Here is a 15,354-nt window from a genome sequence, read left to right on the forward strand (position 1 = left end):
AAGATAAGACAAGATAAAAAATACTGCGATTTTGGAATTTAGTCGGTCCAACATCAAACAGAAGTTGGCCATTCTTATGGATCCTGCAGAAAGGGCACCCAAGAGCTTGACAAAGAGTCGTAGTAGACTTGTTGGAATCTGGATCCTCGTGTTAAAGCACAACGAAATAACAACTTGGACATTGAAAAATCTTGTTTCAAGAGTACGAGTCAAGGACGTTGGCATTTATGAGGACCCTAAAGCAAGGTCTTTAGCTAACTGTGATGTAGGTTTCATCTTCTCTCGTAAAAGAACAAATAGACTTTGAATAAAACCTGAAAAATGTTTTAGTCAAAGAAACACTTTTATAAATAAATTTCTTTCCGCCTTTCCCCGAATAAGAACTCAGAGGAACTACCAGAACAACAAGAATGCAGTTGACTCTTGAATCATTACTGAATAACTGTGCATTTTATTTGCCTTGTCTTTTAAAATTACTTTTCTTTAGACAATGTGGGTAAATATTATAGTGACAATGTAATAACTGGGCCAAATAGAGACTGGACCCGAATCATACATATAGCTGAAAATAAATCCCCCGAGTTCAAAACATTGTTACATTTCTTTGTTCTTTTTTCAATTCTTAATTTCAACAAAATTGGATGCATCAAAATACATTTTGAATGTGAATTCTTCAACTACAATCAGTTCAATTTATCCTAGAAGATCGGCGAAACTCTCATAATAGGATTTTGTTCATTGAAAATAATGTATAATAATTGTTTAAATTTATGGATTCTTATTACAACCAAATTTGTTCTAGTTCATCAGTCAGCAAAATCTCCTGGTTACTTAAATATTTAAAATTATTTTCCAATCATACAATGGTCTTCTAATTTTCTACTGTACCTTCATAAAATACTTTTTTTTTTCATTTTGCCACAACAGTATGTGAAATACCTGAGTTCTAAGAGCAAGGTAAATAGATTACATTTTAAGGGTAGAGAATACTATATGATACTTCTTCATATGGGGGTGAGTCAACACTCAAATAGCTGAAGATATTATTTGAGCTTCACATATCATCATCATCATCATCAATTGTATTTATTGAGCGCTTACTATGTGCAGAGCACTGTACTAAGCGGTTGGGAAGTACAAATTGGCAACATATAGAGACAGTCCCTACTCAACAGTGGGCTCACAGTCTAAAAGGGGGAGACAGAGAACAAAACCAAACATACTAACAAAATAAAATAAATAGAATAGATATGAACAAGTAAAATAAACATATTTATAAAACAAGTTCCGATGTGAATCTCTACCCTGTCTTCCGAGAGGAGATAGGTGCTAACGGATTTTTAACCTCTTGTGAAAGGAATTTGAGGAATTTAACTGCTAATCTATTCCTTCCTGAATTACTTGCCCAGAGTCACACAGCAGACAAGTGGCAGAATGGGACTAGAACCCAGGATCTTCTGAATCCCAGGCCTATGCTCTATCCACTAGGCTAAGCTGCTTCTCAGATACCACAGTAATTATTATAATACCAAGACAAGTAAATGAGTAGTTGGTGGAGGTGGGAGACTTTAGGATCTTTAGACTCCCCAGCTGCTAGAACTCTGTTTTCCGGGAAATAAGAACATTCTCAGCACCAAAAGGATTAATTTTCCCTGTATGCTTCAACGGGAAGTTCATCTGACTTTGGAACTTGCACTATAATAAAAATAATTTGTGATATGTGTTATGCACTCACTATGCACTCATCACCATCATCATCATCAATCGTATTTATTGAGCGCTTACTGTGTGCAGAGCACTGTACTAAGCGCTTGGGAAGTACAAATTGGCAACATATAGAGACAGTCCCTACCCAACAGTGGGCTCACAGTCTAACTGTAATAAGCACTCAGATAGATACAAGGTAATCAAGATATAGGCCCTGTCATAGGCGGGGCTTGGATCCAAGTAGGTGGGAGTTGAGGGAACTGAGGCACAGAGAAGTGATTTGTCCAAAGTCACACAGCAGACAGGTGGTAGAGCTAGGATTAGAACTCAGGTCCTTCTGACTCTCAGGCCTGTGCTCTTTCCACTAGGCCACACTGCTGTAATCGAACAGGCTTTCTGATGGTTCACACATCCTCCAATTTCCAGAAAACAGAGGTCTAGCAACTGGGGAGTCTAAAGGATCTAAAGAATCCCACCTCCACCAACTTCTCATTTACTTGTCTTGGTATTATAATAGTAATCGTGGTTTTTGAGAAGCAGCATGCTGTACTGGGTAGAGCACAGGCTTGGGATTCAGAAGATCCTGGGTTCCAGTCCCACTCTGCCACTTGTCTGCTGGGTGACTTTGGGCAAGTCAGATAAATTCTCTGAGCCTCAGTTTCCTCATCTGTAAAACGGGGATTAAGAATGTGAGCCCCAAGCAGGACACAGACTGTGTCATTCATTCATTGTCGTATTTATTGATTCAAGTTGACTCTTGAATCATTACTGAATAACTGTACATTTTATTTCCCTTGTCTTTTAAAATTACTTTTCTTTAGACAATGTGGGTAAACATTATAGTGAGAATGTCATAACTGGGCCAAGTGCTTAGTATAGTAGATGCTCAATAAATACGATTGATTAATTCTCAGTCATCTCTGAAATTGGCCCAGGCAATGAGAATGTCTTTTTCCAAGTGGATGGGAGTTATTGTTTTTGAAATTGAGGATTTTGGTCTCTGGGACGCCAAGCTATTCATTCATTCATTCAATCTTATTTATTGAGGGCTTACTGTGTGCTAACCGCTTGGGAAGTACAAGTTGGCAACATACAGAGATGGTCCCTACCCAACAACGGGCCTACAGGCTAGAAGGGGGAGACAGACAACAAAACAAAATATGTGGACAGGTGTAAAGTCATGTCCGAACTAATCTGCTCATATCTACCCTAGCTCTTTAGAACAGTGCCTGCCACATAGTAAGCACTTAACAAATACCACAGTTATTATGGTTATTACTATTAAGCACATACTATATGTGAGACACTAGTGACAGACACTGTACTGAGTGTCTGAGGATAGATACAAGCTAATCAGGTTGGACACAGTCCCTATCCCATATGAGCCTGGCAAAGAGCATCTGCTTAATAAGTACCTTCATTAACCAATTAACCCAGAGTGAAAGCAGTAGGTTTGGCAGAATTTAGGATTTGTGGATGAGTTTAGGTCTATATGTATGTGTGTATGTCCGGGGGTAGTTGTCTATTCAAATTATTACATACACGAGAAAGGCAATTAATGGAAGTAATCATTTAAAAACTACCAAGTGTCATTAATAATGTAAACTTGAGTTTTCTCCTATAGCTTTTCATGTTAAACACATTATAGAACCGCACACTAAATTATCTCTTTGTACAATTACAAAGTGGTATTCCTTTGATGGTCATTCATAGTAATATCAAAAAATCCCAGAATAACTTAGGGTATTTGGCTACTACCAACCAAGCCTTAGGGTGATCTTTGTTAAGGGAAGAAAATGACAGGGAGGAGCCTCTATGAATATTTTTACAACAGACACCCCTTGCCTGTGAGAATTAAAGAAACAAATTTGATACAGTGCTTTTAATCCCTTTGAAGCTTCCTACGTTTCTCCCTGCCTAAATATATTTTCTGGAGAAATGCTATCTAAAAATTATTCCATAAGATGGAAGAATTCTTTCCTCTTTGATGTACTGTTTGCCTTTGATGTCCCATGAATGCATTCTTAATTTAGACAACATTGGTGATAAATAAAAAAATTTGAAAGCATTTCCCCAACCCACAAACTTCCAAGTTTAATCACACAGGTTACATCATGACAATCATGGTAGGAAATGGCAACTGTCTATTAAAATGCTAATAATCTCAGCATGGGTCCCCAGTACAAGGACTAAGTTTCAAGAGCCTGTGAACAGCAAGTTGGAGAGTGAGGTGGAAGTGCTGTAAATCTTGTACAGATAACCAAACATACATATGCAAGTGACAAGAGGGAAGTAGAAATTTACAGGGTGCTGTCTAGACAACACAAACATCTGGCTTAAGATGGACTGAAGAGTATAAATGGATAGCTCGGGGAAAAAAAGGCCTTTTCTAAAGTGAAAAACTAGCAATTAACTTCAAAGGTAAGAGAATGTTAGTTGTTGAAGAAACTGGTACCTCCAGCAATCTGAATATGAACTGTAAGGGCTGCAGGACAAATTGTGAGCCTTGTTAGGGGGAAGAGTACATACCCCCTCAGTAAATTCATTTATGTTAATAGTGGAAAGTGCACACGAGTTTGGGAGTCAGAAGACATGGGTTCTAATCTCAGCTCTGCCACTTGTCAGCTGTGTGACTTTGGACAAGTCACTTAACTTCTCTGTGCCTCAGTCTCCTCATCTGCAAAATGGGGATTAAGACTGTGCGCCCCACGTGGGACAACCTGATCACCTTGTATCTATCCCAGCACTTAGAACAGTGCTGGGCACATAGTAAGTGCTTAACAAATACCATTATTAATATTATTATGATTGTTACCCCAGCACTTAGAACAGTGCTTGCCACATAGTAAGCACTTAACAAATACCATAATTATCAATATTATTATTATCTTAATAATTGTTGTATTTGTTAAACACTTACTATGTGTCAGGCACCATACTAAGATCTGGGTTAGATAGAAGCTAATCAGTTTGGACACAGTCCTTAATAATAATAATAATGGTATTTATTAAGCACTTACTATGTACCAAACACTGTTCTAAGCGCTGGGGCAGATACAAGATTATCAGGTTGTCCCACATTGGGCTCACAGTCTTAAATTCCCATTTTAGAGATGAGGTCACTGAGGCCCAGAGTAGTTAAATGGCTTGCCCAAGGTCACACAGCAAACAAATGGCAGAGCTGGGACTAGAATCCAGGACCTTCTGACTCTCAGGCCCAAGCTGTATCCGCTAGGGCACGTTTCTGTTTGTGTGTGGATGATTCCCAAATCTACATCTCCAGCCCTGCTCGCTCTCCTTCTCTAGAGTCTAGCATTTCCTCCTGTCTTCAGGAAATCTCTTATTGTTGGCAGAGCACTGTATGAAGCACTTGGGAGAATTCCCTCCTTCCTCAAATCCCAATTACTCTACTCCCCTTCAAAGCCCTATTAAAGGCACATCTCCAAGAGGCCTTCCCAGACTAAGCCCCCTCTTTTCTCTTCTTCCACTCCCTTCTGTCGTCTCCCTGACTTGCTCCATCTGCTCTTCCCCCTCCCAGCCCCACTGCACATATGTATATATGCTTGTACGTATTTATTACTCTATTTATTTTATTTGTACATATTCTATTTATTTTATTTGTTAATATGTTTTGTTTTGCTGTCTGTCTCCCCCTTCTAGACTGTGAGCCCGCTGTTGGGTAGGGACCGTCTCTATATGTTGCCAACTTGTACTTCCCAAGCGCTTAGTACAGTGCTCTGCACACAGTAAGCGCTCAATAAATACGACTGGATGAATGAATGAATGAACGGGAGGGGATGAAGGGGACCATGCGTGTGAGGGTGTGTATCTCTGTGGGACCAGGGAGAAGTTATGCTGCCCAACTCCACTCCCAGATCCGGCTGTGTGACGTCTGCTGCCTGCTGTCTTTCTGGGCAAAGCCAGCTGGAGCCCTATCTCACCTATTTTTCTCTGCCCTGAGGTCCGGAGTGGCAGACCTGACATCTTTCGGGGTGGATAATCAATCAATCAATCAATCAATCAATCGTATTTATTGAGCACTTACTGTGTGCAGAGCACTGTACTAAGCGCTTGGGAAGTACAAGTTGGCAACATATAGAGACAGTCCCTACCCAACAGTGGGATAACCACTCACCCTCGGCCCCACCAAAAGCCTGCTCACTCACCATCACATCCATCAGTCCCGCTCCCACCCTCTCTCCCTCCCAAAATCCTGCCCACCACTGGGGCAGAAGGGGTATCTGGTTTTCAGGTTAGAAACTGGTTTCACGTTCAGCACTGATTGAGTCTTTTGAGCTTTCTTTTCTTTGTTATGGTACTTGTTTAAGCATTTGCTATGTAAGTAATAATAATAATAATGGCATTTGTTAAGCGCTTACTATCTGTGAAGCACTGTTCTAAGCCCTGGGAGGGATACAAGGTGATCAGGTTGTCCCACGAGGGGCTCACAGTCTTAATCCCCATTTTACAGATGAGGGAACTGAGGCCCAGAGAAGTGAAGAGACTTGCCTAAAGTCACACAGCTGACAAGTGGCGGAGGAGGGATTAGAACCCATGACCTTTGGCTCCCAAACCCGTGCTCTTTCCACTGAGCCACACACGTGGAGTAGATACAAGACAGTCAGGATGGACGCAGTCCATGCCCCACATGGGGCTCAAAGTATTAATCTCCATTTTACAGATGAGTTAACTGAGGCACAGAGAAGTTAACTGACTTACCCAAGGTGACACGGCAGACAAGTGGCAGAGCCAGGATTAGAACCCAGATCCTACTGACTCCCAGGCCTGTGCTTTATCCACTAGACCATGCTGTTTCTCTATTAACTATTCAGTAGAGATTAAATTTTATCATTGTCATAATTGCTGTAATAAAAATTACCACGAAAGTAATAGGACTTTATGGCCAGAGAATCTCACATTTGGCGAATTCCCCAACCTGGATGATTTTAGAAGCGGCTTTTACATAATGATTTTTCCCTGTCTCGAGTCTCCTAAGACTCAATTTTGGCAGTGCTACAAGGAAGAGGAGAGGCTGGGGGAGGCCGCAGGATCCTGCCCCTTCTGCCACAAAGCCACCCCTGATATTTCCCCAGCCACCAACCATTTACCCCCATTTTTCTGGAGCTGGAAGCCTGGGAAGACTGTCCACCTTCCCCTGCCTTTTCCCCACCAAGGAAGAAACCACAGAGATGTCACGGGGAGTCCGAAGAAGCAGAGAAAATAATAATAATAATAATGATGGCATTTATTAAGCGCTTACTATGTGCGAAGCACTAAAGGCTGTGAGGAAGGCTTCTTAGGCATTCCCCCACTCCGAGCCCCTCTGCCTCCCCATATACCACCTGTATACCCCAAATGTGTCAGATATCTCTTTTCCCTGAGTTCTTTGCATTTGGAAATCCTCTGGAAAGACTATGAGTCTGGTAGTCAGGAGACCTGGGAAACCAAGAGTGCCCGCAGCCACTCTCTCCTCGACCCCCTCCAGTCTGGCTTCCATCCCCTTCATTCCACGGAAACTGCCCTCTGAAAGGTTACCAATGACCTCCTGCTTGCCAAATCCAATGGCTCATACTCTGTCCTAATCCTCCTCGACCTCTCAGCTGCCTTTGACACTGTGGACCACCCCCTTCTCCTCAACACGCTATCTGACCTTGGCTTCACAGACTCCGTCCTCTCCTGGTTCTCCTCTTATCTCTCCGGTCGTTCTTTCTCAGTCTCTTTTGCAGGCTCCTCCTCCCCCTCCCATCCTCTTACTGTGGGGGTTCCTCAAGGTTCAGTGCTTGGTCCCCTTCTGTTCTCCATCTACACGCACTCCCTTGGTGACCTCATTCGCTCCCACGGCTTCAGCTATCATCTCTACGCTGATGACACCCAGATCTACATCTCCGCCCCTGCTCTCTCCCCCTCTCTCCAGGCTCGCATCTCCTCCTGCCTTCAGGACATCTCCATCTGGATGTCTGCCCGCCACCTAAACCTCACCATGTCGAAGACTGATCTCCTTGTCTTCCCTCCCAAACCTTGTCCTCTCCCTGACTTTCCCATCTCTGTTGACGGCACTACCATCCTTCCCGTCTCACAAGCCCGCAACCTTGGTGTCATCCTCGACTCCGCTCTCTCATTCACCCCACACATCCAAGCCGTCACCAAAACCTGCCGGTCTCAGCTCCGCAACATTGCCAAGATCCGCCCTTTCCTCTCCATCCAAACTGCTACCCTGCTCATTCAAGCTCTCATCCTATCCTGTCTGGACTACTGCACCAGTCTTCTCTCTGATCTCCCATCCTCGTGTCTCTCTCCACTTCAATCCATACTTCATGCTGCTGCCCGGATTATCTTTGTCCAGAAACGCTCTGGGCATATCACTCCCCTCCTCAAAAATCTCCAGTGGCTACCAATCAATCTGCGCATCAGGCAGAAACTCCTCACCCTGGGCTTCAAGGCTGTCCATCACCTCGCCCCCTCCTACCTCACCTCCCTTCTCTCCTTCTCCAGCCCAGCCCGCACCCTCCGCTCCTCTGCTGCTAATCTCCTCACCGTACCTCGTTCTCGCCTGTCCTGCCATCGACCCCCGGCCCACGTCATCCCCCGGGCCCGGAATGCCCTCCCTCTGCCCCTCCGCCAAGCTAGCTCTCTTCCTCCCTTCAAGGCCCTGCTGAGAGCTCACCTCCTCCAGGAGGCCTTCCCAGACTGAGCCCCTTCCTTCCTCTCCCCCTCATCCCCCTCTCCATTCCCCCCATCTTACCTCCTTCCCTTCCCCACAGCACCTGTATATATGTATATATGGTTGTACATATTTATTAATCTATTTATTAATTTATTTTACTTGTACATATCTATCCTATTTATTTTATTTTGTTAGTATGTTTGGTTTTGTTCTCTGTCTCCCCCTTTTAGACTGTGAGCCCACTGTTGGGTAGGGACTGTCTCTATATGTTGCCAATTTGTACTTCCCAAGCGCTTAGTACAGTGCTCTGCACATAGTAAGCGCTCAATAAATACGATTGATGATGATGATGATGAGAACTGAGATACGGTGGGCACTTGGGTGGGTTAAAGGGAAGAATGGGAACAAGGTTCTGGTTAGGTGTGTTTGAGGGAGGGAATTTGGATGGCCATTTGTGGGGATATTCTATGAGAATGGAGATGAGCGAAAGAGCTGCTGGAGGTGCAAAGTAAGTGTCCCCATCAGCCCCCACCCCTTTCCCCGGGTTCAGCTTTACTGGTTGTGAGAGGGTCATCAGGCAGATTTGCCTAATCACATCCTTCATTCATTCAATCGTATTGATTGAGCGCTTACTGTGTGCAGAGCACTGTACTAAACGCTTGGGAAGTACAAGTTGGCAGCATATAGAGACGGTCCCTACCCAACAGTGGGCTCGCAATCTAGAAGTGGGAGACAGAGAACAAAGCATATTAACAAAATAAAATAAATAGAATAAACGTACAAATGAAATAGAGTAATAAATACGTACAAACATGTATACATATATACAGGTGCTGTGGGGAGGGGAAGGAGGTAAGGCGGGGGGGATGGGGAGGGGGAATGCGGGAGAAACAGCTGGAGAAGCAGTGTGGCTCAGTGGAAAGAGCCCGGGCTTTGGAGTTGTAGGTCATGGGTTCAAATCCTGACTGTGCCAATTGTCAGCTGTGGGACTTTGGGCCAGTAACTTCACTTCTCTGTGCCCCAGTTACCTCATGTGTAGAATGGGGATGAAGACTGTGAGCCCTTCTTGGGACATCTGATCACCTTGTAACCCCCCCAGCGCTTAGAACAGTGTTTTGCACATAGTAAGCACTTAATAAATGCCATTATTATTATTATTGTTATTATTATTGTTATTATTATCCTGCCAAGTATGGTGGGCACTCAACAGGCAGATTGACATACCAATCAGATTATGCCTGAAAGGACCAATCAGAGAATGATGGGAGGTGTTTATCATAAACCAAGATTTTAATCAGAGGAAGAGAAAATAGAAGAGTTTCCCAGAATCCTTTCATTGTTGAAGTTTTAGATTAGCAAACTGCACGTCTATCGGGTACCCCTTCATGTCACAGATGATGACACTGAGACGCAGAGAGATTAAGTGAATTGCAGTTAAGTAATTTGTCCCAGATCGCACAGCAGGCCAGTGGAAAAGCTGGGGCTAGAACCCAGGTCTTTTGACTTTCAGCCCATGCTTTTTCCACTAAGCTCTGCTGGCCCCAAGTCAAATTTGTAAAAGCGAAGACTGTCTGCCATAGCATGCCAGGGATGCCACTTGCTAATCTATGAGAGAAGCAGCATGGCTCAGTAGAGAAGTAGCGTGGCTCAGTGGAAAGAGCCCGGGCTTTGGAGTCAGAGGTCATGGGTTCAAATCCCGGCTCTGCCACTTGTCAGCTGTGTGACTTTGGGCAAGTCACTTCTCTGTGCCTCAGTTACCTCATCTGTAAAATGGGGTTGAAGACTGTGAGTCCCCTGTGGGACAACCTGATCACCTTGTATTCCCCCCCCAGCGCATAGAACAGTGCTTCACACATAGTAAGCGCTTAATAAATGCCATTATTATTATTATGACTCCCTCCATAGTGAAAGGTTCTGGGTAACCTTCGTTTGTCAGCTTCCTCCAATTAAAACATCGCTTTATGATCCGCCCCTCCAGTTTTGGTGTACGAATCTGCTTGTTGAGTGCTTGCCATGCCTAACCCAGATACAGTTGAAGGGAAAATCAATTTGAAAAGCAGCATGACTCAGTGGAAAGTGCCTGGGCTTTGGAGTCATAGGTCATGGGTTCAAATCCTGGCTCCGCCAATTGTCAGCTGTGTGACTTCGGGCAAGTCACTTCACTTCTCTGTGCCTCAGTTACCTCATCTGTAAAATGGGGATTAAGACTGTGAGCCTCCCGTGGGACAACCTGCACATAGTAAGTGCTTAATAAATGCCATTATTATTATTATTATTATTATTATTATTATTAAAATCTGCCTGCTGAGCCTGCACCCCAATGAAGCAACCTCTCCTGTTGAATCCAGGAGAATTAGCCATTCCCCATATTCCTCACTCAGCAGCTTTCCAGCTCCCTTCTCACTCTCCAAACTGACCATCGGTCTCCCCACACTACCCCTCACTTTACATCTTTTCTTGTAAGTTTTGTTTTTCTGCAGTTTCAACCCAATGGACTTCACTGCCGCTTCCGCAGCTCCTGACACTCTCCCGGGTGGCCTACTCCTGCTGGGGAGTGATCAAGGAGACTAGAGAAGCAGTGTGGCTCAGTGGAAAGAGCTCGGGCTTTGGAGTCAGAGGTCATGGGTTCAAATCCCAGCTCCGCCACTTAGCTGTGTGACTTTGGGCAAGTCCCTTCACTTCTCTGTGCCTCAGTTATCTCATCTGCAAAATGGGGATTGACTGTGAGCCCCACGTGGGACAACCTGATCACCTTGTAACCTCCCCAGTGCTTAGAACAGTGCTTTGCACATAGTAAGTGCTTAATAAATGCCATTATTATTATTATTATCATTATTATTATTACCCGAGCAGGATGTGGGAGGGAGATGGAGAAGAAGAGCTGGGAAGAGGGGAGGAGGTTTGAGGCTCTCCCGCTCCCCTGCTTAGCCACACCTTGTCCTCCACAGCCACAGAGTATCCTTCTCAGTCTCTTTCACGGACTCCTTCTCTGCCTCCCACCGCTTAACTGTGGGAGTCTCTCAAGGGTCAGTTCTGAGTCCTCTTCTATTGTCCATCTCCATCCAGTCCCATGGAGACCTCATTCACTCCCATGACTTCAAAACTATCATCTCTATGCCTAGGGTTCCCAATTCTATATATCCAGCACTGAGCTCTCTCCTCTGCAGTCTCAAATTTCTTCCCGCCTTCAGAACATCTCTACTACTATGTTCCATATCCTCAACTCATCTCTCACATTCAACACATATATTCAACGACATCCTGTCAGTTCAACCTTCACAACACCACTGATATCTGCCCTTTCCTCTCCATCCAAAATATCACTTTATTCAAGCATTTTTCTTATCCCACCTTGATTACTGTAGCAGCCTCCTTGCTGACCTCCCTGCCTCCTGTCTCTTCCCAACTCCTGTCCATACATCACTCTGCTGCCCGGATCATTTTTCTACAGAAGGATTCAGTCCACATTTCCCCACTCCTCAAGAACTTTCAGTGGTTCACTATCCACCTTTACAACAAAAAGAAACTCCTTGCCATCAACCTTAAAGCTCTCAATCACCTTGTCCCCTCCTACTTTACCTCCCTGATTTCCCAATACATCCCAGTCCACGGACTTCTGTCTTCCAATGCCAACCTACTCACTGCACCTCAATCTTGTCAATTCACCACAACCTCTAGCCCACATCCTGCCTCTGGCCTGAAATGCCCTCCCTCTTCAACTACCCAAGAGCTTATTACTCTCCCCATCTTCCAGGTAAGCAGCCTGGTTTAGTAGAAAGAGCACGACTTGAGAGTCAGAGGTTGTGGGTTCTAATCCTGCCTCTGCCACTTAGCTGTGTGACCTTGGGCAAGTCACTTCACTTCTCTGTGCCTCAGTTACCTCATCTGTAAAATGGGGATTGAGACTGTGAGCCCACATGGGACAACCTGATTACCTTGTATCTATTCTGGTGCTCAGAACAGTGCTTGGCACATAGTAAGCACTTAAAAAAATGCCACCATCATCATTATTATTATTATTTCTTGTAAGAGGCCTTCAATAACTAAGCCCTCTTTTCCTTTCCTCCCACTCCCTTCTGAGCCACCCCGAAATGCTCCCTTTATTCATCCCTCCTCCCCTCCCTACAATATTTGTCCATAATTTATTCATTTATATTAATGTCTGTCTCCCCCTCCAGACTGTAAACTCATAGTGGGCTCATTGCGGGAATGTGTCTCTTACATTGCTAAATTTTACTTTCCCAAGCTCTTAATATAGTGCTCTGAACACAGTGAGTGCTCAATAAATGCAACTGATTGATTGTTTGAGCATTTACTGTGTGCAGAGCACTGTACTAAGCACTTCGGAGAGTACAATCTAATAGAGTTGATAGGCATGTTCCCCACCCACAATGAGTTTCTGTGTCACCTTTGCACTTAGACAGTGCTCTGCACACAGTAAGCACTCAATAAATACAATTGATTGAATGAATGAATTAATTCCTTCCTCAGCTCCACAGCATTTGTCTCCTCCTCTAGACTGTAAGCTCATTGTGGGCATGGAACTTTTCTACCAACTCTGTTATATTGTACTCCTCCAAGTGCTTAGTACAGAGCACTGCTCACAGTAAGCGCTCAAAATAATGATTTCATTCATTCATTCATTCAGTAGTATTTATTAAGCACTTATTGTGTGCAGAGCACTGTACTAAGCGCTTGGGAAAGTACAATACAACAATAAACAGTGGCATTCCTGTCCGACAATGAGCTCACAGGGGAGACAGACATAAATGCAAATAAATAAAGACTACGGATATCGACATAAGTGCTTTGGGGCTGGGATGGGGGAAGAGCAAAGGGAGCAAGTCAAGGCAATGCAGAAGGAAGTGGAGATAATAATAATAATAATAATGGCATTTGTTAAGCGCTTACTATGTGCAAAGCACTGTTCTAAGCGCTGGGGGGGATACAAGGTGATCAGGTTGTCCCGTGTGTGGCTCACAGTCTTAATCCCCATTTTACAGATGAGGGAACTGAGGCTCAGAGAGGTTAAGTGACTTGCCCAAAGTCGCATAGCTGACAATTGGCGGAACCAGGATTTGAACCCATGACCTCTGAAAAGCCCGTACTCTTTCCACTGAGCCATTCTGCTTCTCTGAGATGAGGAAATGGGGGGCTTAATCTGGGAAGGCCTCTTGGAGGAGATGTGACTTCAATAAGACTTTGAAGGTGAGGGGAGAGTAATTGTCTGGCGGATTTGAGAAGGGAAGGTGATCCAGGGCAGAGGTAGGATGTGGGCCAGGGGTTGGCGGTGAGGCAGGCGAGATTGAGGAACACTGAGAAAGTTAGCCCCAGAGGAGTGAAGTGTGTGGGCCGGGTTGTAGAAGGAGAGAAGCGAGGTAAAGTAGGAAGGGCCAAGGAGATGGAGTGATGGACTGTTTTAAAGCCAATGGTAAAGAGTTTTTCATTGATAAGGAGGTGAGATTTTTGAGAAGGGGGGTGACATGTCCTGGACGTTTTTGTAGGAAGATGATCTGGCATTGGAGTGATGTATGGACTGGAGTGCAGAGAGGCAGGAGATTGGGAGGTCAGCAAGGAGGCTGATGCAGTAATAATAATAATAATAATGATAGCATTTATTAAGCGCTTACTATGTGCAAAGCACTTTTCTAAGCACTGAGGAGTTTACCAGGTGATCAGGTTGTCCCACATGGGGCTCAAAGTCTTAATCCCCATTTTACAGATGAGGTAACTGAGGCACAGAGAAGTGAAGTGACTTGACCAAAGTCACACAGCTGACAAGTGGCAGAGCTGGGATTTGAACCGTTGACCCCTGACTCCAAAGCCCGGGCTCTTTCCACTGAGCCATGAATAATCTAGGTGGGATAGGATGAGTAACTGTATTCATGTGGTAACAGTTTGGATGGTGAAGAAAGGGCAGATTTTAGCGATGTTGTGAAGGTGGGACCGACAGGACTTGGTGACAGATTTAATATGTGGTTTGAATGGCAGAGGGGAGTCAAGGATAACGCCCATCAAATATGATTGATTGAATGATTGATTGATTGATTGATTACACCAATTCTATCCCATTCCGGCCTCAGCTCTTCCCACTTTCCAGTCTTTTAAGTTGGGGACTGCCAGCTTCCGAAGACGAGGATGAAGAAGTGGTGAGAGCAGCATTGAGGCCCAGGGCTTTGGGGTTGTGAAAAAATGGTTAAAATGAGTCACTCAGTCAGTCGATTGCATTTATTGAGCACCTACTGTGTGGATAGCACTATACTAAGTGCTTGGGAGAGTATAATATAACAAGAAATGGACAAATTCCCTGCCCACAATGAGCTTACAGCCTAAACGGGGGCAGGTGAACAGGGGATGAGCACAGTGGACAGGGAAAGGAAAAATATCTGTCTGTGGGTCCCCGGAGCAGTAAAATCTGCTCCTCTGATACATACCTAAAATGTGTGAAAGAATTTTGGATTATCACTATTTAGATAAGGTCATTTGGTCACTAAGTGATTCAAATATAGAACCCTTATTTCCACTGTTGTCTTTCATTAAATTGCATAAAATTACATAATTATATTTAGTATGCATGTGCTATATGAAGTTGCTAATTAAAAGCATTTAACATTTTAAAGTGAAAAACAAACATACCTATATTTCCTTCTTGTTAAATATCCCCGAATCCATTTTTGAACAATCACCACTGGTGAATATTGAGCCACGATTGTATTGACTTTTGAAAGAATATTTGTTATCATGTTCATTTCCTCCTCAAAGGATGTCCTCTGCGTAAAATCAAAGGCAAACTAATTAAAAACATATTTTTCAGTAATGTATTTTAAAAGTTGCATACTTCAAAAACATAGAAAGCAAGTAATTTGAATATGAACCTCCTCTTTGGAAAAAAAACAGATTGTCCGAGTGAAACTGTGAAATAATTTTAGAGGAAAGGAGGAAACTTATTAAAAGATGATATTCATCTTAAAATACAAATAAAA

At 43.8% G+C, this 15,354-nt stretch overlaps 1 protein-coding gene across 2 annotated transcripts in view; it reads right to left on the minus strand.

Moving 5' to 3' along the window:
* Nucleotides 1-15,354, minus strand: part of LRRIQ3 (leucine rich repeats and IQ motif containing 3) — a 141,456-nt gene that overhangs the window by 77,058 nt on the left and 49,044 nt on the right. For both annotated transcript variants that reach the window (XM_038745812.1, XM_038745811.1), the window contains exon 4: nucleotides 15,008-15,141. In XM_038745812.1, the coding sequence (XP_038601740.1) occupies nucleotides 15,008-15,141 (134 nt within the window). The remainder of the gene's footprint in view (nucleotides 1-15,007; nucleotides 15,142-15,354) is intronic.

This window comes from Tachyglossus aculeatus, chromosome 4 (genome assembly GCF_015852505.1).
Source record: "Tachyglossus aculeatus isolate mTacAcu1 chromosome 4, mTacAcu1.pri, whole genome shotgun sequence".
In the NCBI taxonomy this organism is placed as follows: Eukaryota; Metazoa; Chordata; class Mammalia; order Monotremata; family Tachyglossidae; genus Tachyglossus; species Tachyglossus aculeatus.